The 23033-nt window shown below is 41.6% G+C and overlaps 1 protein-coding gene across 7 annotated transcripts in view; it reads left to right on the top strand.

The window, feature by feature from the left end:
• Positions 1–22929, top strand: part of LOC5520664 (intersectin-2) — a 33445-nt gene extending 10516 nt beyond the window's left edge. For 4 of the 7 annotated variants that reach the window (XM_048719358.1, XM_048719357.1, XM_048719354.1 and 1 more), the window contains 28 exons: positions 285–319; positions 477–530; positions 1034–1108; positions 2124–2225; positions 2647–2703; positions 2779–2832; positions 3223–3270; positions 3459–3512; positions 3881–3931; positions 5092–5181; positions 5422–5449; positions 5760–5787; positions 5886–5933; positions 7030–7185; positions 8709–8798; positions 9315–9354; positions 10149–10263; positions 11937–12146; positions 12672–12751; positions 12882–12922; positions 13022–13062; positions 13400–13452; positions 14496–14555; positions 15170–15241; positions 15774–15817; positions 15964–16049; positions 21304–21368; positions 22081–22929. In XM_048719358.1, coding sequence (XP_048575315.1) covers positions 285–319; positions 477–530; positions 1034–1108; positions 2124–2225; positions 2647–2703; positions 2779–2832; positions 3223–3270; positions 3459–3512; positions 3881–3931; positions 5092–5181; positions 5422–5449; positions 5760–5787; positions 5886–5933; positions 7030–7185; positions 8709–8798; positions 9315–9354; positions 10149–10263; positions 11937–12146; positions 12672–12751; positions 12882–12922; positions 13022–13062; positions 13400–13452; positions 14496–14555; positions 15170–15241; positions 15774–15817; positions 15964–16049; positions 21304–21368; positions 22081–22152 — 1949 coding nt within the window. In that variant the 3' untranslated portion in view covers positions 22153–22929. The remainder of the gene's footprint in view (positions 1–284; positions 320–476; positions 531–1033; positions 1109–2123; positions 2226–2646; positions 2704–2778; positions 2833–3222; positions 3271–3458; positions 3513–3880; positions 3932–5091; positions 5182–5421; positions 5450–5759; positions 5788–5885; positions 5934–7029; positions 7186–8708; positions 8799–9314; positions 9355–10148; positions 10264–11936; positions 12147–12671; positions 12752–12881; positions 12923–13021; positions 13063–13399; positions 13453–14495; positions 14556–15169; positions 15242–15773; positions 15818–15963; positions 16050–21303; positions 21369–22080) is intronic. The other 3 variants (XM_048719353.1, XM_048719356.1, XM_048719355.1) reach the window with 3 other exon arrangements.
• Positions 22930–23033: the final 104 nt, after the last annotated feature.

Genomic DNA, 23033 nt, shown 5'->3' with positions numbered 1-23033 from the left:
TGCAAAGGCTGATTCCCCACTAAATGCTCAAGAGCAAGGTAATCAAGCAGTTGTGTTATCTAGCTTGCGCTTGCTCTTCTCCTTGCGTTCCAGTTGGAATTGGAAAATTTCATGTACATTGCATCCTAGTGAGAACCAAGCTTTACTCTTAAAGTCGTCATCTCTTCCAAGCATTAATTCCAACTGTCCACTGAACGCTTTGTATGAAACAAGAAAAGATAAGCTGCTTACAGTTAAATCAATGTATTGTGGTTTTGTAACGTTATATGCTCTATTGTTCACAGATACAGCTGAGAAGAGAAGAACCAGAGCAGCAGAGGTGAGGTTTACAAGGATATCTCGCTATATAGGATATCTCGCTATATAGGATATCTCGCTATATAGGATATCTCGCTATATAGGATATCTCGCTATAGGAGGAAGGGGTTCACTAAAAGTAATATAAAACCTTTCTTATGACCTTTATTTCTTTCCAGGAATTGTTGACTTCAGAGATGTCATATTTTAGCGGCCTCAATATGCTGATTTCGGTATGTACTTTGGGTAATTACAGATCTCTACCCCTATAAATGAACCTAGGATAGCAACTACGTTGGCAAATTCGCCCTAACCCCCTCCCCCCAAATACACACACACAAAAAAAATGACAACCAACTGAATATGGGAAGCAATACCCATCAATGGGCAACACAAAACTTGTGCCTTGAATTTTTAAAGTCTGCAACAATGGTTTAACGAACACATGCCAGTAATCATGTGTGGTGTTCCCATTAGAGCAATCGTACCAGTTTACTACCAGCGGAACAACAAAAACCACAACCGTCAAAAGGATCTATTAGAATCCACCCCATTTAACAGGCTATCCGCAGCAAATTATCAGTCACGACCTCAATGAAACTTCCTATATACACACTGCTTTTACTTGATTGACCGAAAGTTAACTGGTGCGGTTACCGATGTAAAATATCATTAGTTGATTTTTTCCCTTGTAGGCGTTTCAGCACTATAACTTTGTAACACTACCTTGTTGTAGAATTACCTTAGTCCATTGAGGGAGAGCCATATTATATCAGATGACGACATTAAAAGAATATTTTCCAATGTAGAGGTAGGTTGATGAAATGTCATTCTCTTTGGTAAAAACAAGGGCACAAATAAAGGCGTAGCTTGCTAGCCGGCTCTTATTCAAGGTTATTCGGAAATGTTTTGTTTTCGAATACTGGGGATTCTGTGGCCGAAGTGCGCTGGGGTGAGGGTGCGAAGGAAGTCATTTCTTCTCACTCTCGCCCCAGCACACTCTCTCGCGCGCCACAGAATTCCCAATATTCGAAAACAAAACATTTCCAAGTACCTACGAATGAAAGCCGGCTAGAAGGCTAATAAGGTTGGGAAACTTTGGTGTTAATCCTTTGATGTCAATCCCATCTATTCTATTTTAGTAACAACAGCATTTTACTTGCCCCACCCCCGTACGTCGCTTGTTTTGTTTTGCGATTTCGATGAAAATAAAAAGACATCGTGAAAATATTGGGGTTATTGAACGAAATTTTTATCCCTTATAGCCGATTTCGATGTATCGCGACGCCGCATTTTCAAAACATCGATTTGTTTTTGGCTTTTGGAATTTTCTGTTCCGCCAGTCAAATTATTCTAAGCCAATCAGATTCTTGCCATCTCTCGCCTAGTGCACTTAGTGCGCTTTTTGTCGCTACACCGTCTGGTTTTGGTCCAGAAGGAAGCCAGGGAAGTGCCCAAAACGAGACTCTGATTGGCCCAGAATGGTTTTACTGACGGAACAGAAAACCCCCAAAATTTGTGTCGATTTGATTCGCGATACATCGAAATCGGCTATAAATCAATAATAAATTAGTTAGTTTTTATACGTTAACGAATATGTTTTGTATAAACCTTCCCCACGTATACCCACAACTCTTTGCGAAGTGCGCTTGAAACCGAGGTCACGGGGCAAAATTGTTAACAAGATGGCGAAGTTCGTCCCATGACCACGGTTTTAGCGCGCGTCGCAAAGAGTTGTGGGAAGAATCTGTAACATTTAGCCGTTCACAAGTAGGTTGTATTGTACTTGACATGCCAGCAAGTTTTTCTTTGTTCTTTATTTAAAGTCTTTAGCGTTCATCAGTAAAGAGATGGTTAGCAAGCTTCAGTCGCGACTGGCCAAATGGGACGTCAACACGACAATTATCGGTGACGTCCTCCTAGAAATGGTGCGTTTGCCTCTGCTACATTTTACGGTCCCACACAATACCGAGACACTCAATGTACCCAGACCCATTGGCTTTTAGACTTCTCACTGCTATCATTTTTTAGATTGACGATGTTCTCTAACTAAGCACTTTTTTCGTCCAGTAGAATATACCGAAATTGAGTTTCCATTATCGGCTATGAGGGCGAATAATGCAAAAGCTCTAAGTCAGTCATGAGACGTCATGGTGTAAACTGATTAATCCATTCGCTCCTATACCGGCTTTTAACGCCCATCCCCCATTTTTCTTTCTATTAAATCCAGTCAAATGGTGCAATCCGAACAGCCCAACTCAGATTTTGATAATCTAACCCATTTGCACTTGTACTGGCCTTAACCGCTCTTGTTGAATTTTTTTTAGATATATCATTTCTATTTTGCAGTTTTCCTATCTCAAGCTTTTTGAGCCTTACTTCAACTCTAGAAACAAAGGAAACGAGGTATATGTTTTTTTTCCAGCTATAGCTTGTTTAGGAGAATCTTTGCAAGAAACTGATAGGATTTTGTGTTTCTAGGTCAAAGCCAAGCTGGAGAAGAACAACGAGAAATTCCGATTAATATCAACACGGGTAAGATCTACGCTTTAAACGGGTGCACAATGAGCCTTGTAAAGAATAATATCAGCCCGTGATATGTTTTGAAATTAACCAGTCAAGCTTTATATTAAATATTAAGATATTTTTACGGTGAAAACCGTATGAATTCCTTAGCCAGGATTTTGAGGGGGAGGGGGGGGGGGGTTGGGGCTCGTTTACCCTTGCGCGTCCTAGCTCTCAATGTTTCCATTAGAGCGGACCTTCCAGTTCACTGGGGTGGGGGGGGGGGGGGGAGCGTTCTTACCCCCCGAACCTCCCCTGGCCACGTGCCTACCTGCTATTCTTAATTTCCTTGAAAGAGGTTATAGTGCTACTAAGGTATTCTCTGTTTGTTATTTGTTTTATGTTTTATTATTTTTTCAGACAATAAACGGACAAACTTTGAACTCGCTCCTTCTTATGCCAATTCAGGTACAGGGCATCGCAACGAGGCTGGCAATGATATGAGGTTTCACATATATTGTTTCTGTTTACTTCTGGTGATGCTTGTTTCTCGTTGTGGTATCGCTTGTTATAGTGAAGTATTTTAAATGCTCGTTCTCGCGGCCAGCTTCCTCAATAATTATTTTTTCTTTTTTAACTAATTATTTTTTTTTCAGAGAATACCTCGATACGAACTTCTATTGAAGGAACTTGTCAAGCGTACAGATGAGGTAATAATCTAAGCCGTTTTTGCCAATGTTGATCTTTTTGCCAACATCTCGCTTATGCCTAGTGCACACTAGCAACATAACAACATAACGACATGGGCGCGCGCACTATGTTTAGCCCGACATAACGACATGGACATCATGACATAAAAGAAAAAGCACGTTTTTTTCTCTTATGTCGTTATGTCTATGTCGTTATGTCGGAGATAAGAGTGCGCGCGCCCATGTCGTTATGTCGATATGTCGCTAGTGTGCACTAGGCCTTATACAGTCATTATACGAAAGGTTGCTCAATAGACTCATTGGAGTGGTCTCTCGTTCGTACGCGTCCCCCTTGGTACCTCACATCACACTTCTATTGTAATCCGCAGAGCCATCCAGATTATGGGAACCTCAAAGAAGCTCAGGCAAAAGCACAAAAGGTAAGTTATAGTACGACGGGCGCTACCGTGGCAACCTTGACAATTTTACCCTGCGACGCGGGCTACCGTGACCACCTTGACAATTTGACCGGTCGAGTTGCGCTACTGTGGCCGCTTTGACGGTTTCACCGTGCGACGCACGCTACCGTGGCCACCTTGGCAATTTGACCGGTCGAGTTGCGCTACTGTGGCCGCTTTGACGGTATCACCGTGCGACGCACGCTACCGTGGCCACCTTGACAATTTGACCGGTCGAGTTGCGCTACTGTGGCCGCTTTGACGGTATCACCGTGCGACGCACGCTACCGTGGCCACCTTGACAGTTTTGTGAAAAAGCAATGAGGATGCAAAAAAAAAAACTTTCTGATTGGCATAAGCTTTACTACCCAATTAACTCAATTTTCTGCTTTCATACTAGCACCGAAAATAAGCCTCAGCGCCAGCATTTATGGTCAAACCAGCCAGCTAGTGGTCTAGCAAAGCTGGCGCTGTTTGCACACCTAGCGTAACAGTGGTAATGATGTTGGTTCTGGTTCTGATTGTACGGGGCTATACGTGTTTACTCTGAGAATTGAATCTAGGCTCAGCTTGGATAAATGAAGGGTCTGCGTATTGATATCTAAACTTAGATTAGTCTTAGCAAATGATGAACAACAAGAGCACTCTCCTAGTTCCTCTAAACGAGTAATGTGTTCTGAAGTTTCTTAAAAGACATTGTTAGCTTGTTTTGATGTAAGTGTGAATACAGAATTAAAAACGGACTGACCAAAAATTAAATTTTGAGCCAAAATCTCTCAAAAAAAAAAAAAAAAAAAAACGAACACGCGAAAAAAGAAAAGAAAAGAAAACCCGAACAAGCGTTTTAAGGCTAATAAGTTCTGTGATGTCCCCGAGTGGAAAAATAATCGAGCGAGCCAAACTGGCAGCTAAAAAAGTCTGTCAGGAAAAAAATATGTTACCCAGCTATGGGATATCCAATGTTCGGTCACTAAATGACTGACCAAAAACCAAAAATGGTCGAAACACTTCCAGTCAAGTAAGAAGTCGTTTGAGATACGTATGATAAACTGATACACTGTGTATGATGTCCTAGTGTCAATTCAGATTTAAATTCACTCCTCTCCCCACTGAATCTGATTGAAGGTTTTCTTTGTCATCAGGCAGCAGCAGAGCTCAATGAACATATTCGCAGAATCGAGAACGAGTCTAAAATTATCGAGGTGATGAAAAGTTTCCCCAATGATGAACTGGTGAGTGCAGCCGCGAGCTCGTACCTTGTAACATGCATCCCAGCATGCAATGGGGACCCAGCCTCGACCTCGCGTCCTTTAGCACCCACCCCAGCATGCACTTGAATCCTTAACCTCGAACTGGTGCCTTTGAAGCACGCATCCCGGCATGCATTTGAATCTTTAGCCTCCTTAGCCCAGTATACTTCAAGGTCGCAGGGGTTCCAGGTCTTACAAACAACGTTGTCTTCTTTTTTCCAGAACTTGATTCATGCTGCAAATACACACGGTAAGCAACCCTATCTGTTTGATTGCCCCTACCTCCCTACCCCTTTTTCTTTACCCTTCCCATGGCTGTAGCTCGCAAATACAATGCAGCTGTTTACCCATTTGTTGCGGGGTTATTTGAAACATATTTCCGTGATTCGTAAAAATCGCTTATTTAACTCCATGTTTCGTGAAATTTCTAAAAAAAATACTTCCTCCCTCCCTCTCTCAGACAAAATTTGATAGCTATAGTCATGACACTGTCCCATAAAATCTCTGATTTCAGTCTTGCTTTCTGCCCTTCTTTCTGATTATGTCTTCTTTTTTTGCAGTAAGAACAACAGGGACCGCAAGAATAAAGTGAGTTTGGAAATTGGTTATAATTATTTCAGTCTGATTGTGATTCTGATTATGTCTGATTGTATTTTATAAATACTTATAAATTGTGTTTGATACAGGAAACAGGAACGACAGCAGATGGCCACGCTGTCCAGAAAAATTAAACGGTAAGGTCGCTTGGATATTATTTACCTTTGAATATTCGATTAGGAAAAAAGTATTTAAAAATGCAGAATATGAGTCGTAACGCCTAAAACGTAAGGACGCCAGCTTTTGGCAGCGTTGCAACTCAAACCATGTTGATTTTTGTACGTATATTTTGTCCATGATGGCAACTTTTCAGGCATTTTGGTTTATCGCTGCTTCCATGTTGTTTTTCGTTGCTTGATGTCTCCTGTCATGGTTTCGTTGTTTACTGCCAAATGATGTAAATCAAGTTGTCAATGCAAATTCTCAATAACCTAAAAATGTCACTTTGACCGAATTTCTTTCATTCACATTTTCATTCACTGTGCATGCGCGATTTGATAGCAGTAATACGCATGCGCTTCCACTCATTCTCGACTCAATCTCGTTTCCAGAGCCCAAGTACATTTGTGCAAACGGCAACGTGCCTCTGGCACAAAGGCACGTGGGCTCTAGGAACGAGATTGACCGAGACTCGCATGGTTCTTGGCTAACGTGTTGCTTTTTTCGTGAATCAAGGATATTTTCTTTTTAATATCAATTTTCAATTTATCATTAAAAAATGGTTTTAAAGTTAAAATTACATTGAACACTTTTTAAATTAAAAATAAATATATAAATACACCCGAAGATTATATAACCGTGTTTTCTAATAGATTGTCAAAGCATACTGTGATTTGGCCAAAAACGAGTCACACAAGAAAGTCACCGAAGAATGAGGAATGATAAATCACGGTTCACGGTCTTTTGGATACGTCTAATTTATCTATTGCACAGAAATGGCATTATTGTAAACCGTGTTAAAAAAAGCAGTTTAGAAGTCGCCCCACTTGCCGATACCCGGGATAACCACATCCCGTATTCCCGGCATATTAATGTCCCCGATGCCCAGGTGGACATTGTTTCTATTCTACCTTTATAGAATGTCACTTCCTCTAGCGAGTTCATTTGAGACGTCGCCCCACTTGTCCCGATTGGCTACCGTATCCCCGATACCCGGGAAATTAAATCCCGTATACCCGGTATAGTGACATCCCTGATGTCCGGGTGGACTATGATTCTATTCTACCTTTATAGAATGTCACTTCCTCTAGCGAGTTCAATTGAGACGTCGCCTCACTTGCCCCGATCGGCTACGGCATCCCCGATACCTGGGGTTAGAGAACGAGACAACAGTGATAGCGATAGTGACTCCGAATCCCCGGGATCCACCGGGGATACATTTAGCACAAGGTATGAGATTACAACTCGGTGAAAATAGCACTCGATTTTTTTTGTTCTTTTAATAATGTCTTTTAAAAAAGTACCAAGTATAGCTGACGAACATGTCGGTGTTTCACTAGTACCGACTAATAACTCGATGTCTATGTACGCAATCATTTTACTGCTAAATCTAACCGTTGCTACTAATGATAACTGTTGTTTAAATGTGAACAATTCGTCTAAAAATGCGATAACAAAACCAATAACAGATTTTACCTACTATTAATTTATTAATTAATTGATTTATTAATTATTGATTTATAATAAACGAATAATGGACTAAATCCTAATGAATCTTTAAAAAGACCGAACATTAATTTTGAGTTTTTTTCAGCGCTTTTGTAATTTGTAATGTAATTTTTTTTTTTGTGGTTTCGCCCCAACCAATTTTTTCTACTCCATTGTCTTTTCGTCGTTGCGTTATTTTATTTCGTTGTTTTGTTCTCTTTTCCAAGTTCATTTGTCCTTGTAACATCTGGGGTGCGTGCTGTGTTGTTTTTTCGTAATTTGCCAGTCGGTTTAAAGTCGTTTCCCTCAACTGTCTGTCTCCAGTACCTTTTTCCTTCACCGCTTGGTACGCAGGCTTGATATGTGTATACATCTATTTCAAGAAACTTTGTCAGCTCAAACAGCAAATGGCGATTGGCAAATGGAAGTTCTCATGATCTAAATGAACCAAGGATCTCAATATATCTTTACCAAATGCAGAATCAAATACTTGATGATAAAGATTTAAGGTCAACACTGTATGGTTCTGCAATCATCTGAAATCATTGTCATCTTTATTCGTACGAATATTTAGAACCCATTAGAAGCTTTCTGTCGTAGAAATGTCATTCGCCATTTTTAGTGCAACCTTTGTTGTAGACGTCATAGGCGGGCATTAAACTGCAAACTAAAGGGCAAAAAAATTGAGGCCAAACAACCAGGCCTTAATTGTCGAACTTGATCAAAAACTGATTGGTGACTTTTCTGTGATGAATGATTTGACGTCTGTAATGCCATCTTGGTAGCTTTGTGACGTCATGCACATACTAACACCCACCATTTTGTCATCCCATCAACTAAATGGAATGAAATGTTTAATATTTGTATAGCGCAAATCCTCATCAGGATCAATTGCTTTTCATGGCTCAGTATTTCACGTGTATCGCATAGTTTACACGCTGTATACAAGGTTTCGAGCGCGTGACACACGTAACATGCTGATAGCTTTTGATGTATCATTGTAGTGTATTCCTGTACGAGGGAGCAGTCGAGCACGTGACATATAGTCGATCGCGTGACACGCGTGACATACTGATAATTTATGATGTATCATTGTAGCGTATAGGGAGCAGTCGAGCGCGTGGCATACTGATAGCGTGACATATAGTCGATCGCGTGACACGCGTGACATACTGATAGTATATGATGTATCATTGTAGCGTATTCCTGTACGAGGGAGCAGTCGGGCGCGTGACATACTGATAGCTTATAATGTATCATTGTAGCGTATTCCTATACGAGGGAGCAGTCGAGCGCGTGACTCGTAAAGCCACAGGAAGCAGTGAGGGCGGCATGGTGCACGAGACAGTGGAAAGGTCAGCGGGCATTAGACATTTCATTGGATTACCATTTATAACCCCAGCAACCGACCCCCATCCCCCTATCGCCGGGAATAAAAAGGTGACCAGTGGGCAGAGCGGCGCAGTATAGTGCGGTTAGTCTCCCTCGCAGCTGTTGTCGACTCGTCACGCTAGGCGGCGCATGAGCTCCAGTAACTGCGGCTTAAGCTTGACGAGTCCAAAACGGCTGCGCGCTGCGTTCCTGATTTGCTTCCCGCTTTTCCAAGGGGGAGCTGAGTCTGTTAGCACTCGGCTTTGCTCCGATAGTTTATTTTTCCACGTTCTTCCCTGCTAAATATGATATAAGCTGTGTTCCGTGTCAAACATGAGTTTAATGGCGACTGCCAGAGGCCCCTCCATATTCCTTCGGCTCGACCACGTATCTGCGCCTTCGTGACTAAGCATTCCAGCTTCAAAGAGGGATAAGCTCTGTTAATGTTTTCTTATCAAGTGTAAAACTTACGTAATAACAACAAAAATGTTTCGTTGCAGATATTTGTTTCTGTTCGACAACGTTCTTCTCGTCTCTGCGGTACGTAATTTCTATCTTGTCGTATTATATACTCAGCCTATGCCGGGGGGGGGGGGGGGTTGCTTTTGGGTTGAGCCGTAACTTCTTCTTGTACTATTTTAAAAATAATAAACATGTTACTTGTATCCTTATCGCTAGAGGTAGACATCGCTCTTATGCTTTTTATTATTTTATATGTTGTTTGGTTTTAGTTCGAACCAGAGGCTGTCCACCTTTACCCTGCTAACAGAGGCTTTTCCTGTTTGTTTCTATCAGTTCACTTAGCCGTGACGCGTCTCTGTTCTTTCGCGTTTTCCAAACAAACGAAAACGCGAAAGAACAGAGTCGCGACACGGATTAGTGAACTGACGTCCTCGGGGACCCAGGGCGTCGCGGAGATCCGGCACACAGGGAGCGCGCGATATCCGCGACGCCCTGGGTCCCCGAGGATGGTGAACTGATAGAAACAAACTGGAAAAAGCTCTGCTAGCAGGGTAGTCCACCCTATACGCATGAATGGTCACATGGGGATCCGCACAAAGTGCGCACGCGCTTTTTATCTACATCTGAGTCGTGAAAAACAGCAAAATAAACGAAATTCGGGAAAAATATCGGAAAATCGTTCATTCACTTTATTCCTTGATTAGAATGAAGTTCACCCTTCCCTCTTTGAAGTGGTTGGATTATTTTCGAATCTTGTTTTTAAGGGGGTGGATTTAGCTTATTTTGGAAGCTATTTTGAGGTGAAAATTCTACCCCAAAGACATAAGTATGTATGTTTTCCTTTTTATCGGGATTCCCTATATATCCTACAGGCTTCAGATAACGTATTAACCGGCAAGCGCACCTTTAAACTCAAGAACGACCACCCCCTCAACCAGTCATGGGTGGCAAGTCCCTTGGCGTACTACACCAACCCTCCTGAAACAAGTAAGTGTGACCTCTTTAAAACAGACATTTTGAGCCACGATAGGGTCCCCCGTGTAGTATAACCCCTTTATAACGGACACCACTAGAGACGAGTACGTATTTGGTACTCATTCCTTGTACCGTGTGACCTCTTTAAAACAGACATTTTGAGCCACGATAGGGTCCCCCGTGTAGTATAACCCCTTTATAACGGACACCACTAGGGACGAGTAAGTATTTTGTACTCATTCCTTGTACCGTGTGACCTCTATAAAACAGACATTTTGAGCCACGATAGGGTCCCTCGTGTAGTATAACCCCTTTATAACGGACACCACTAGAGACGAGTAAGTATTTGGTACTCATTCCTTGTACCGTGTGACCTCTATAAAACAGACATTTTGAGCCACGATAGGGTCCCTCGTGTAGTATAACCCCTTTATAACGGACACCACTAGGGACGAGTAAGTATTTGGTACTCATTCCTTGTACTGTGTGACCTCTATAAAACAGACATTTTGAGCCACGATAGGGTCCCCCGTGTAGTATAACCCCTTTATAACGGACACCACTAGAGACGAGTAAGTATTTGGTACTCATTCCTTGTACCGTGTGACCTCTATAAAACAGACATTTTGAGTCACGATAGGGTCCCTCGTGTAGTATAACCTCTTTATAACGGACACCCTTAGGGACGAGTACGTATTTGGTACTCATTCCTTGTACCGTGTGACCTCTTTAAAACAGACATTTTGAGCCACGAAAGAGCACCTCGTGTAGTATAACCTCTTTATAACGGACACCACCCTTTAGAGACGAGTAAGTATTTGGTACTCATTCCTTGTACTGTGTGACCTCTATAAAACAGACATTTTTGGACCACGATAGGGTCCCTAGTGTAGTATAACCCCTTTATAACGGACACCACTAGGGACGAGTACGTATTTGGTACTCATTCCTTGTACCGTGTGACCTCTATAAGACAGACATTTTGAGTCACGATAGGGTCCCTCGTGTAGTATAACCTCTTTATAACGGACACCACCCTTTAGAGACGAGTATTTGGTACTCATTCCTTGTGCCGTGTTACCTCTATAAAACAGACATTTTGAGCCACGAAAGAGTTTCTCGTGTAGTATAACCTATTTATAACGGATACCACCCTTTAGAGACGAGGAAGTACTTGGTACTCATTCCTTATACCGTGTGACCTCTATAAAACAGACATTTTTGAACCACGAGAGAGTCCGCTATGTAGTATAACCTCTTTATAACGGATACATTTTATAGACAAGTATTTGGTACTGATTCATGCACTCAATAAAAGTACCTTATGACCTCTATAAAACAGACATTTTTTAACCACGAAAGGGTCCGCTATGTAGTATTGCCTCTTTATAACGGACACTTTTAACAGACTGGGTTCCTGGACCTTTTGCTTGAGAGGCAAAGCCCGTGACAGTGAGTACACTAGTAAAAAAAAAATCAATTTGCAACTGACTTTGGTATTTTAGATACCATATTTTTTCGGCGAAATATCCTTTTGACTTCTATCATCTTATGCCTCTTTTAAAGAGACTATTAAAGCCGTCTTTCCCCCTAAGAACCATTCCTGGGGGCCGCCTCTGCCACTGAATGTTCAACATGCTTGCCCAAACTGTCGCATTATGAGAAATCGTTTTTTTCCTGCATAGTGTTTCTGTTCGGCACTCCGCTTCATGTCTACAAATTCCTGGCCGCATCCGTACGAGAAAAAGAGACCTGGGAACGAGAGCTTAAGAAAGCTATTGACAAGGAAAAGGAACAGTTGGTGCGCGCCTTTCAGGCATTACCACTGCCCAACCAGCGGTTTACTGCTGTCACACTCGAAGCTAAAATCGACTACAACAAAACGGTGGATGTAGGTGAGAAGTTTACCTCAATCATTAATAAACGACATAGTAACTTGATGTGCGTGATTCTTTAGTGATTCCTGACTATCCTCGATGGTTATGGAAGCCTTAATTTATTTTCTGAAACGTTTGTTCCCGCTGTTTTGATGCAAATAGCACTTACCCCAAGCAACCAGTGTTAGAGTGACAGAGTCGCCCATTTATAGGTTGCACTGGAAGAATTTATGTAGCCCGCAGTGGCTTATGGGTATCATTTAAATAAACAAATGAGCGTAAACAAACAAACTCAGGTTTGCAAGGCTTTTTTTTACTTAATGAGCCTGTAAACATTACAAGACCAGGATTCAGCCATTTGTAAGATACCCAGGGTTACGATACATGGATTCCCGAGTGCAACCAAATTTGGAATAGGTGTATCCCGGAGTAACGGAATAATAAAAGGTGGTTCAACACTTTCTGTCTAATCAACCGCATAATACTTAAGAATCACAGTTTTTAGCTTATGGGATAAGCACAGTTAATGTATTCTGTTTATAGAGCTAAACCTCAGACAAGGCGAGGAAGTACTCGTCGTGGGATTCAAACCGGAGGAGGGACCCTGGAGAAGTTGGCAGCCGGTAGGTTACCATGGTTATGTCAATCATTCACAAAAGGAACAAATTAAGATAAACTTTCTAGTTTCAATTACGGGTTTTTTCAAGTCTTTTTTTTCTTTGATTAATTGTTTTTCTTTTTTTTCTTTTGTAGGGACTTTACCCTGATGGGTTTTTTGATTTATCACTAGAATGGCAAGTTGAAGTGTCCAAAAGAGGGAAATGTGAAAAGCGTCCAACTTTTGCTTTTAATACCAAATTTTGTTGATGGTAACCTAGTTTTTACTTTTTTAGGTGGCCAGGTATACAGAAAGGGAAATTTGGCTGGTTTCCAGGTAATTTTTATCATTACCATCTTGTCGTCATTAACAACATCATCAAAATGATAATCATCAACATCACTATCGTCATCATCAAACGGCATCTTCACCCGTGTTCACATTTACCGACATCTTCATCTCCTTTATCATAATCATGATCATCACCATAATCATTATCATCATCTTCGTCGTCATCATCAGTAGCAGCATCGCCCATCATCACATTTACAACCATTATCACCACCTTCATCATTATCACCAGCATCACCATCGACCTCATGCACCGCCATCACAATGAAACACCTTCCATCCCTTCTGTGTTTATACTTAGGCTCTTTTTTACCGTTTCCAGCACAGTGTGTCGCAGGACCCGAGACGTGGACTCTGTCGCCCACAGATGATGATGTAAGGCAGGCCCGTACCCAGGATTTTTCTTGGCGGGGTGCGAAATCCGAAAAAGTGGACCTAATTGTTCCTGGGGGGGAGGAGGGGGGAGGGAGGGAGTTCTCTGATAAAAATCTAACCACCTCCGAAAGAACAAAAAGGGATTTTTTTTATGCCTTTATGCCTGCAGTGTCTCTACGGGACGTTTATTGTCGAATTGGCTCAATACAAGAGTGATCTTGCTTATGTTTTTGAGTTTTGTCTACAAATAGCACGTTTCCCCCCCCCCCCTCCCCCCCTGGGTACGGGCCTGTAAGGCCCTATCATCACACTAAGACCACTGGGGACTGACCCTGCTAATCTCCGCCAATATTTTCCCAATAATAATATAAAAGCTCCGTGCAAACAAGCCAACATTATCATGAAGTATAAGAAGCATTGTTTGGCAAGTTAAAGGTTTTCACTAAGCGGGAGTTTCCACGCCAATATTTCCCTGTTTTCGATTATCCCAAAATAACACTCAAAATGCTCGGAACATCGAGTTTGCTGCCTAAGATGTTAAGGTAGTCATTTTTCTTTAGAGGGTGCCGATGCGTTGTGCAAATTCATTACCTGCTACGCCAAGCTGTTGGTGTGATCTTCCAACATTGAAGGCAGCTCACAGAAATACTTAAACAACCTCTGGCAGCCGCCATTTTGTCATCCTAGCAGAGTACCAACTGCGAAAAAGAATCCAATTCCATCGGGGGAAGCCAATGCATTATTTTTTTTTATTGAATTTGGTAAATTAAGTATTAAACTTTATTTTTAGATAGTTATTTCGAGATTTTATAGTACATTATGTGACTTCCAATATTAAATCAAAACAATAACAAAGGTGTGGCAGACAATGGCACTTTAATATATGAGGACACTTGGGTCAAAGATCGCTGTCCCATCCTCATTGATGCATTCCAAACAGCACCCACTTTGTTTTCTTTTGATGTATTATCATCTCATTAAATCTTCAAAAGCGTGCGTCGGATCAACAACATTTAATGTAATGTTGTGTCATATTATTATAGATTCACCCGATACCAACGGCTGTTGCCTTGAACCAGATCCAGAACACAATGAGGATGTGGGTGAGTCACAGCTCACGATTATGAATCGATCTCGTACGACACTATATCGATTGGGGCCGAAAGTTTATTGACTAGGTTGTTTCCTATCGAATTGCTTTTCATTAGCCAAACAATATATGATGTAGTTTTGTAATATTTTGAAGAATAAAGACACTTCGTACAGCGTGTTAACGAAACGTGCGCATAGGAAGTGATGGCAAAAACAGTGCTAAATTGCGACAGTGCTTCAGTGCTTACATATACGCACAGATGGTCGGAGCGTACCATGAACATTAAAGTACGCAACGAGACGCAAGACAAGTTTCTTGACTGTTGTCCATGAAATGGTGTGACGTCCTCCTCTGTACCTCGTAATCAATGGAAGTCGAGACAGCAGACGTAATATTCTTACCCCGTGTTTGTGGATCAGGGAGGGGATGAGGAGAAGAAGGAAGGAACGGATAGGTTCCCTTCTACCTTCCTCCACTTACTTTTTATTTCTGAATAACATATGCGCGTGGTGAGATTTTTACTTGTCCGTTTTCTTCCCCGTCCCTTTCGCTAGCGAGAAGTCGGCTTTATAGAGCAAAACGAAACAAATGATTTTAAAGATCAGTTCTTTTTAATGTTTATAGACTGGGAGCCACCCGTCGGCAGTTGACGACGTTAAAGTTGTCAAGATTTATCGGCCGGACAAAACGTTCAAGGTACGTTGACATAGCGTGATTTGCGTGATGCGTGGTTTGGTAGGCTATGAAAATCCCAAGCATGTGAATGAAATCCGTTTGAATAATGCTGAAATTTAATCCATCCTACAATAAAATCGACTCGATTATATTTCTACAATATCAAACAATGCTGGGTAAGTTATATTTTTAAAAATGATAGGAGTTCTAAACATTCAAAACAAAAACAAAACAACAGTGTCACGCAAGTCGGACTCACAGACTTTAACAGCATAGTGCTGCTTAGTGATGTTCAAACCAGAAAGACTCAGGGTTATAAAAGGTTTGGATTGTTTCTAGCTGGCGATAGACTATCTACATTTGGGACTGAGAATGTACAGGAAGACCTAAAAGAAGTGCTGGTGACGCTGGGACCATTGAGCCATCTTCAGCGATTGGGAAGGGGTGGGGGAGGATTGGGGGAAGGTGTAGGGGAAGGGTTTGGGGGAGGCTATTTTTCCTATGCTGGTAATTTTTATAGAAAACATGTTACAATTACTCTTTGGCTTTTCAGACGTGTAAAGTAGAAAGCGATTACCAGATCAAGGATGTTTTAAGGTATGCTAACGTTTTATTTGTGTCATAAGTACCTTAATCCATAGTTCTTCCCCCTTCCAGTAAAAAAACAACTTTCGACAGTTACGCATAACTTACTTTTGAGATGGACACATACGTCACATTGAATGTTGTGCTTTAATGTCTAGACAATATTCAAGGCACAAGAGTTTCTGTGGGGCTGACATTGATGTAGATAACTTAGAACTGTGGGAGGAGTCTTTAGACGGATCAGGTAAGGGATTGCTGCACGTATGGGTGTGGGGTTATATGGTTATAATGATTATGATGATGATGATGATGATGATGATGATGATGATGATGATGATGATGACGAGGACGAGGACTAGGACGATGACGATGACGATGATATGATAATGATAACGAGTATGAGATGATGATAATGAGAGACGATGGGAGGGGATTGCTAGTTACATGTTGATGTCGATTATTAGGAGTATGCAATGATAAGATAGTAATTATGATGTTGAGATGATATGATGATGATGATGAGTATAGAATTATGATAATGAATCAATACAAAAGGTCCAAATAGTCGTGATCGTGAACCAGAAGAATAAATAATACACCAAAAACTGGTATTGGACTCTGCCAAATTTTCGTCTTTAATAAGACTTTTTCAAGGTAGACCTAAAGAAATTGGTGTATTGTATCATGATAATGAGATAGTGATAAGATTGTGATGATGAGATGGTGATGATGATATTTGTAAAATTTTGATTTTTATCCTTTTAATTCAACAACAACTTTACAAGGCCGATCGGCTCTGGAACACGTGAGCCATCCGAGCCCACAACACTTACACCCACCAACACAGGCATCCCGGTCAGTACATGACACTTCCTCCCTAGCTAAACATACTACAACACATCCAACGATATGTGTGTCCAAGTCCTGGTGAAACACAACAAGGATATTAAACCTTATTTACAAACATAGTTATTTAAATAACTTGGGGTTTGTCGAGCTCTCGTAAGATAGCGGCTCTCTATAGTAGGCATAGCCGCTGACTGGATATCCTCTGGTGTTGTTAAAGTCTCTGCAACCGGCTCGCACACCGGCCAGCACCAGTGGATCTAAGGGGACATTAAATTTCCCCCTAGCCTTCTCGTTGACGTCTGTGTCTGCCTCTAGCTTCAGCAAATGGTCAATGTGTCTGGGTACAAGTCGACCGTCTAGGAGCTCAACTGCATATGAAAGAGGGCCAGTTACCTCGGAGATTTTACCTTTAAACCACCTGACTCCATTTTCAAAGTTGTTGGCTCCTACAAAGTCTCCTGTTGTAAATGCCCTAAGGGGTATCTTGCCATCGTGATATCTCTTCATATTACTCTGGTTGTTCCTGACTCGACGTCGGAGAGCAGGGTGTAACAAGTCAAACCTTGGCTTCAACTTACGGCCGTTTAACAATTCTGCTGGGCTACGACCGGTTGTCGTGTGAGGCGTAACACGATATTGGAAAAGGAACCTTTGCAGCTTCTTGGTAAAATTCTTTCTAAGCGCTGTCTTTATCCCTTCCTTTACGGTCTGCACGGTTCGCTCTTCCTGCCCATTGCTGGATAGGTGTACTGTTGCAACCGGTATGTGCTGACAGAGGGAAAAAATGGCATGAAATCTTCCAATAGATTCCGCATACAAGGAGTTTCTCTGACCAAAAGCTTAATCCCAAATTTTAAAGAAACTTAGAAGATATGAAATTTAGATATTTGCGAGCAAAGTTGGCTTAATTTCTGATCAGAGCCCGATTTCTCCCTAAAAACCGAGGAGAATTCATACTTTGAACATTTGAAAATTGCACTTCAAGCCTCATATCTCGAAGACGAATTCATAAAAAAAATACTTTTTGATATGTTGTTTTACATAACATAAGGAACCTCTATGCAAAAATTCAAGCTTACCGAAGATAACCAGACCTTATTTTGGGAAAACTTGCCATTTTTTTTTGCTCTGTCGTATGTGCTGGATGCCGTTCTTACTGAAGAATGCTGACAGTCCATCAGAGATAAGGTTAGGACCCTTGTCCGATCCGGCAACATCTGGAATACCGTTCCGTGCAAAGCATTCTCGCAGCTTGTCGATGGTTGCTTGAGATGTTATTGACTTCATCAGGCATGTCTCAATCCACTTGGAATACGCATCAGTTATAATCAGTAACATGACCTTCCACCAACCCACCGTAGTCTAGGTGGATACGCTTCCAGGGGCCATCTGGGTATTCCCGTGGATGTAATGAAGCTGATGGCGGGTTTCTTCTCCGGTCCTGGCGAACATCACGTCTCTTCACTAACTCTTCTAGTTCTTCATCCATTCCAGGCCACTACACGTAACTCCTGGCCAAGGCCTTTATCCGATTGATACCTGGATGTGCAGAGTGGAGTTCTCGCTCGACTTGGTCTTTACCATTGGGTGGAATTATTACTCTCGCACCCCATAAGATACAACCTGCTTGGACGCTTAACTCGTCTCTCCTCTTACGATAAGGTATAAGGGCTGGATCTGTCATCCGTTGGTCATCCGCGTAACAGGTACTCATGCACATGGGCGAGTACAGGATCTTTTCTTGTCCAATGGCTGATCTGCTCTGAAGCCAAGATAGAGCAGTCTTCTAACTCTTCGATACCCTGTCTTCTGGTTCGGTACGTGCTTTTACAGGTAATGGCAGTCGGGACATACAGTCCGCGTTGGCATGCTGATTTCCTGCTCTGTTATTCATGTGGTACTGGTATGGCTTTATCAATATGGACCATCGCTGAATTCTGTGCAATGCCATGACCGGCGTCTGCTTTGCCTCCTGGAGCAATGACAACAATAGCTTGTGGTCCGTGACTATATCAAAATCTCGACCAAACACATACTTGTGGAACTTCTTTAGCCCGAAGATTACGGCGGCTCCCTCCTTGTCTAGTTGGCTGTAGTTCTTCTCAGCATCGCTTAGCGTCCGGCTTGCAAACCCCACAGGTCTTTCGGAGCCATCCTCCATGATATGGGATAGTACTGCGCCTAGGCCATAATGAGTAGCATCACAATGGAGTGCTAGTGCTCTTTGGGTATCATAGTGTACCAAAAGTCCTGCTGAGAGAATCATCTTCTCAGTTAGTTCAAAACGTGCCTGCAGTTCTGGTCCCCAGTGCCACTTCACCCCATACTCTAGGAGCTTGTGCAGAGGGTGAAAGACCCGGGACAGTCCCTTCAAGAATCTACCGCAGTAATTCAATAGGCCTAGGTATGCCTTCAGTTTCGTGACATTCTCCGGTGTTTTGGCCTTAACTAGTGCCTCAACCTTGTGCTTGACTGGAGATATGCCCGTCTTGTCAATCTGATGCCCCAGGTATACAACCTTGTCTTGCATAAACACACACTTCTCTTTCTTAAGTCTCGGCCTTCCTAGGACTTTCTCTAAATCTCAAGCGACTCAGCAGTGCTTTTACCTGACACGAGGATATCGTCTAGATATACACCTACCTGAGGTATTCCATGCAACAGTCCTTCTATCGCACGTTGGAAGGCCGCTGGAGGCGATTCCATATGGCAGACGTTATACTGGAACATACCCTTCACAGTGTTGATGGTTGTAAACTTCCTGCTATCTGGGTCAAGCTCTACCTGGGAATATGCATGAGAGAGATCAAGCTTATGATACATAGTCCCTCCTGCTCTCTGGGTAGTCAGTTCCTCCAAGGTGGTCATTGGGTACTGCTCCACCTTGGAAACCTTGTTAACAGTCACCTTATATTCTCCACAGTCTAATCTCACCGTTAGGTTTCAGCACCGGCGCTGCCCAGTCTGATTGTCTCTATCACATCCTGTTCCACGAGTCGGTCAATCTCTGCAATGACCTTGCTCTTCATATCAAATGGGAGTGGGCGCGGTTTGTAGAAAAGTGGTTTTGCACTATGGTCAACAACAATATTAGCGTGCGCGCCTTTCATTTCCCCCAATTCATCTCTAAAAAGAATCTTGGTGCATTTCAAGCACAATCTCTAGGGTCAGGGTTTCCTTCAAATGGTTAACACTTATCACGCTAAGCTGCTCTACTACATCCCAGCAAGTTTAACTCCCTTGTGATTTGTAACGACAACTGGAATGGTTCATGAGTTGCCACCATGGTAATTGACAACAGTCTCAATAGTTCCCAGGACTTTCAATCTGTGTCCTGTAAACGAAGTAAGGTCTAACTCAGATGACTTCATTTTGTGGAAACTTGGCAGAGTTTTGGCGGTTTCTTCCAAAATCAAGGTATAGGGTGACCCTTTTCAAACCCAGTTTGCCTCCCGTCTACTTCTAGGTGTATATTAATTGGTGGAACTTTATTTCCTGGATTTCTTATATGATACATTTCCTCGGGGCCCCCCTCACTATCTTCATCTTCAGTGAAAACTTCTTCTTCAACATGGATAATGCTAGCTCCGGACCTGCATGCTCTTTTCGCATGGCCTTTCTTCCCGCAATTGTGGCAAATTTGATCTTTGAAACAGCATGATCATGGGTCATGGGAATTTCCACATCTGTAAAATTGTCCCCCTTGACGTAGGTGTCTTATGGGACATGGAAACATGCCTCCGTTTATTTTCATAGTTACCCCTCTGTCTAGTGGGACCTCCCTGCATTTCTCTAACATTGCGGCATGCAGATTCATATGCCTCTGCGATATGGAAAGCCTTATCAAATGTTAGGTTTTCATCTGGTGTGAATAAATTTTTCTGTTGGATTTTTGCATAATTTATTCCGGCCATTAATCCATTCTTCAAGGCTCGGTTTAGAAATTCTCCGAAATAACATGGAACTGATAATCTTCTGAGTTCCGCAACATACATCATGACACTTTCATTACTTCTCCTGATTCTCGAGAAAAGACTCGCGCATGCTTCGGAAAACTTCGGTTTAAAGTGATGTTTCACTGCCTTGGTGATAAACTCAAATGTTTTGTCCGCCGGTTTCTCCGGTAAACACAAACTTTTGATTATGTTGTACGCTTTTGGCCCTACGTTGGCGAACAAAATGCTCACTCTTGTTTTGTTCGCAGCAAGATAACGTTCGTGTGTCTCTATAAACTCCGTCCAATTGTGTTCGGTCTCACCAAAAGCAAAGAGGTTGCCATACAACGCTGCGGTCGCCATTTGTGGAACAAACTCACCGGATTTTCGGTCTTTCGTTGAGTTTTTGCGGTCCCAATTTACCACTAGCGCCTCCTTCTTGACTTGTCTTTTTTTTTTTCCCTCGTCGCCACGTGTAAAATCTTGAATTTTATCTCAATTCAACAACAACTTTACAAGGCCGATCGGCTCTGGAACACGTGAGCAATCCGAGCCCACAACACTTACAGCGGTCCACCTACCAACACGGGTATCCCGGTCAGAACATGACAATATTGAGATGATATGATGATGAGTATGATTATAATGATGATGAGGATGGATGTTAGTGATCTGTGTTAAGTGTGACTTATAGGTATTAACTTCTTGTTACAGTTCATCATCTTCTCCCACAAGATACAACATTAGGAGCAGCAATGGGAGTCTGGGGAAAATACAAAGTGAGTTTACATGGTATCACATAGCTATAAAGGGACCTCTATTATGCGGTCGCCTGTTTACCCGCTACCTTCTATTAAGGAAACACTTTCCAATTTCCTGGGATGGGTCGCTTAATCATTTTGACCACCCTCCATCAAGCAGCCGTGGCTACCTTTCATCCAAGTTTAAATGTATTATTATTTTTTTTGCTTTTATTACCTCTATTAGCAGACAGTAAGGACCAGTTGGTGAATAAAAGTATTATAAAAGTGACTGGTTATCGATGTAAGCGACAGAAGTTTGAGAAAGGGAAACGTAAATGGAGCATACAAGCAAACAATGTGACTTACACATTTGCAGTGCTTTTTATCGTAAACTGTACAGTATTTTCAATTTTATACTAATTTTTAACGTCCATTATGTGGCCAGCTTTTATGTTGCCGCATGGGCTTGACGATGGCCTGGGTATGTTACCCATCTAGCAGGAAGTTTTGATAATATTTAAATCAGATTGAAATTTTGTTAGGGAAACTGGCGACTACTAACTACAGCATCAAATTTAAAAAAAATACTCTATTTCTATTTATGATTTACTCAGTTTTCGGAGTAATGAATGAATGATACGATTCAGACTGTTATTGTATACGTGTTGGCTTTTCTTTGCTAGCTTATATTCATGATTCACCTGATATTGTGCCACGCATTTTAACACACTCGTATTTTCACTTTCAGATAAACATGAAGTTTGTCATTCGAGTAAAGGGAGAAACTCGTGCCGGCTCGAAAACTATTCTAGATATGTGATGAGATGCCTTAAGTTTTATAATTTAAATGGTACGTTTTGTAAATTTTAAAATGAATTAAGTAATTTTTACAAATGAAACCCTAAACTCGAACTTCTGCAATTTTCGATATAAAACAGACTCTTGCAACAATTTTCAACTGCCGTTTGTCACTTGAAAATCACAGAGTTTGCCGAAGGTTAGAAGTGCAGGTTCATTCAGGGTGGTCAGTACCCTTAAACAGCCTCTGCCAGCCGCCATTTTGTCATCCTAGCAAAGTACAAAGTGGAAAAAGCATCCATTTCCATCGGTGGATTTGGGGAAGCCAGTGCGATATTTCCGATTGAAGTTGGTAAACAAGGTTTCAGACTTTATTTTTAGATAGTTATTTCGAGATTTTATAGTACATTATGTGACTTCCAATATTAAATAAAAACAATAACAAAGGTGTGGCTGACAAGGGTACTTTAGGGAGTTCTTGAATTTAACCTTGTTGATGAGTGAACTGTGCATGATGCTGTGTATCTGCCCTTCTGTACACTCAAACAAATTTATGTTTGCTAGCCTGAGCATTTCTTTGTTTTATCTATCTTATTTCTGTTATTTGAAGAGGATGGATAAATAATAATTATTTGTAAATAGCATTTCAAAAATTTTTGACAAAAAATAGACTCTTATTTTACAAATCACTTAGACTACATTCATACTTTTAAAATGTTGTATTATAAGAGGATCTGACATTTGTAATGTTATGATACGATTATTATATGAAATATAAATTCTACCATTGCAAGAGGAATTTGTGTGTTTTTGAATAACGGGCGGTAGGACAGTCCCAGTCTTTAAACTTTAAGTCTTTACGTCGACAAAAACACGCGCATGCGCATAAGTTATTAGTGTAAA

The sequence above is a fragment of the Nematostella vectensis genome, chromosome 12 (genome assembly GCF_932526225.1).
Source record: "Nematostella vectensis chromosome 12, jaNemVect1.1, whole genome shotgun sequence".
Classification (NCBI taxonomy): Eukaryota; Metazoa; Cnidaria; class Anthozoa; order Actiniaria; family Edwardsiidae; genus Nematostella; species Nematostella vectensis.
This window is presented reverse-complemented; position numbering and strand designations above follow the sequence as displayed.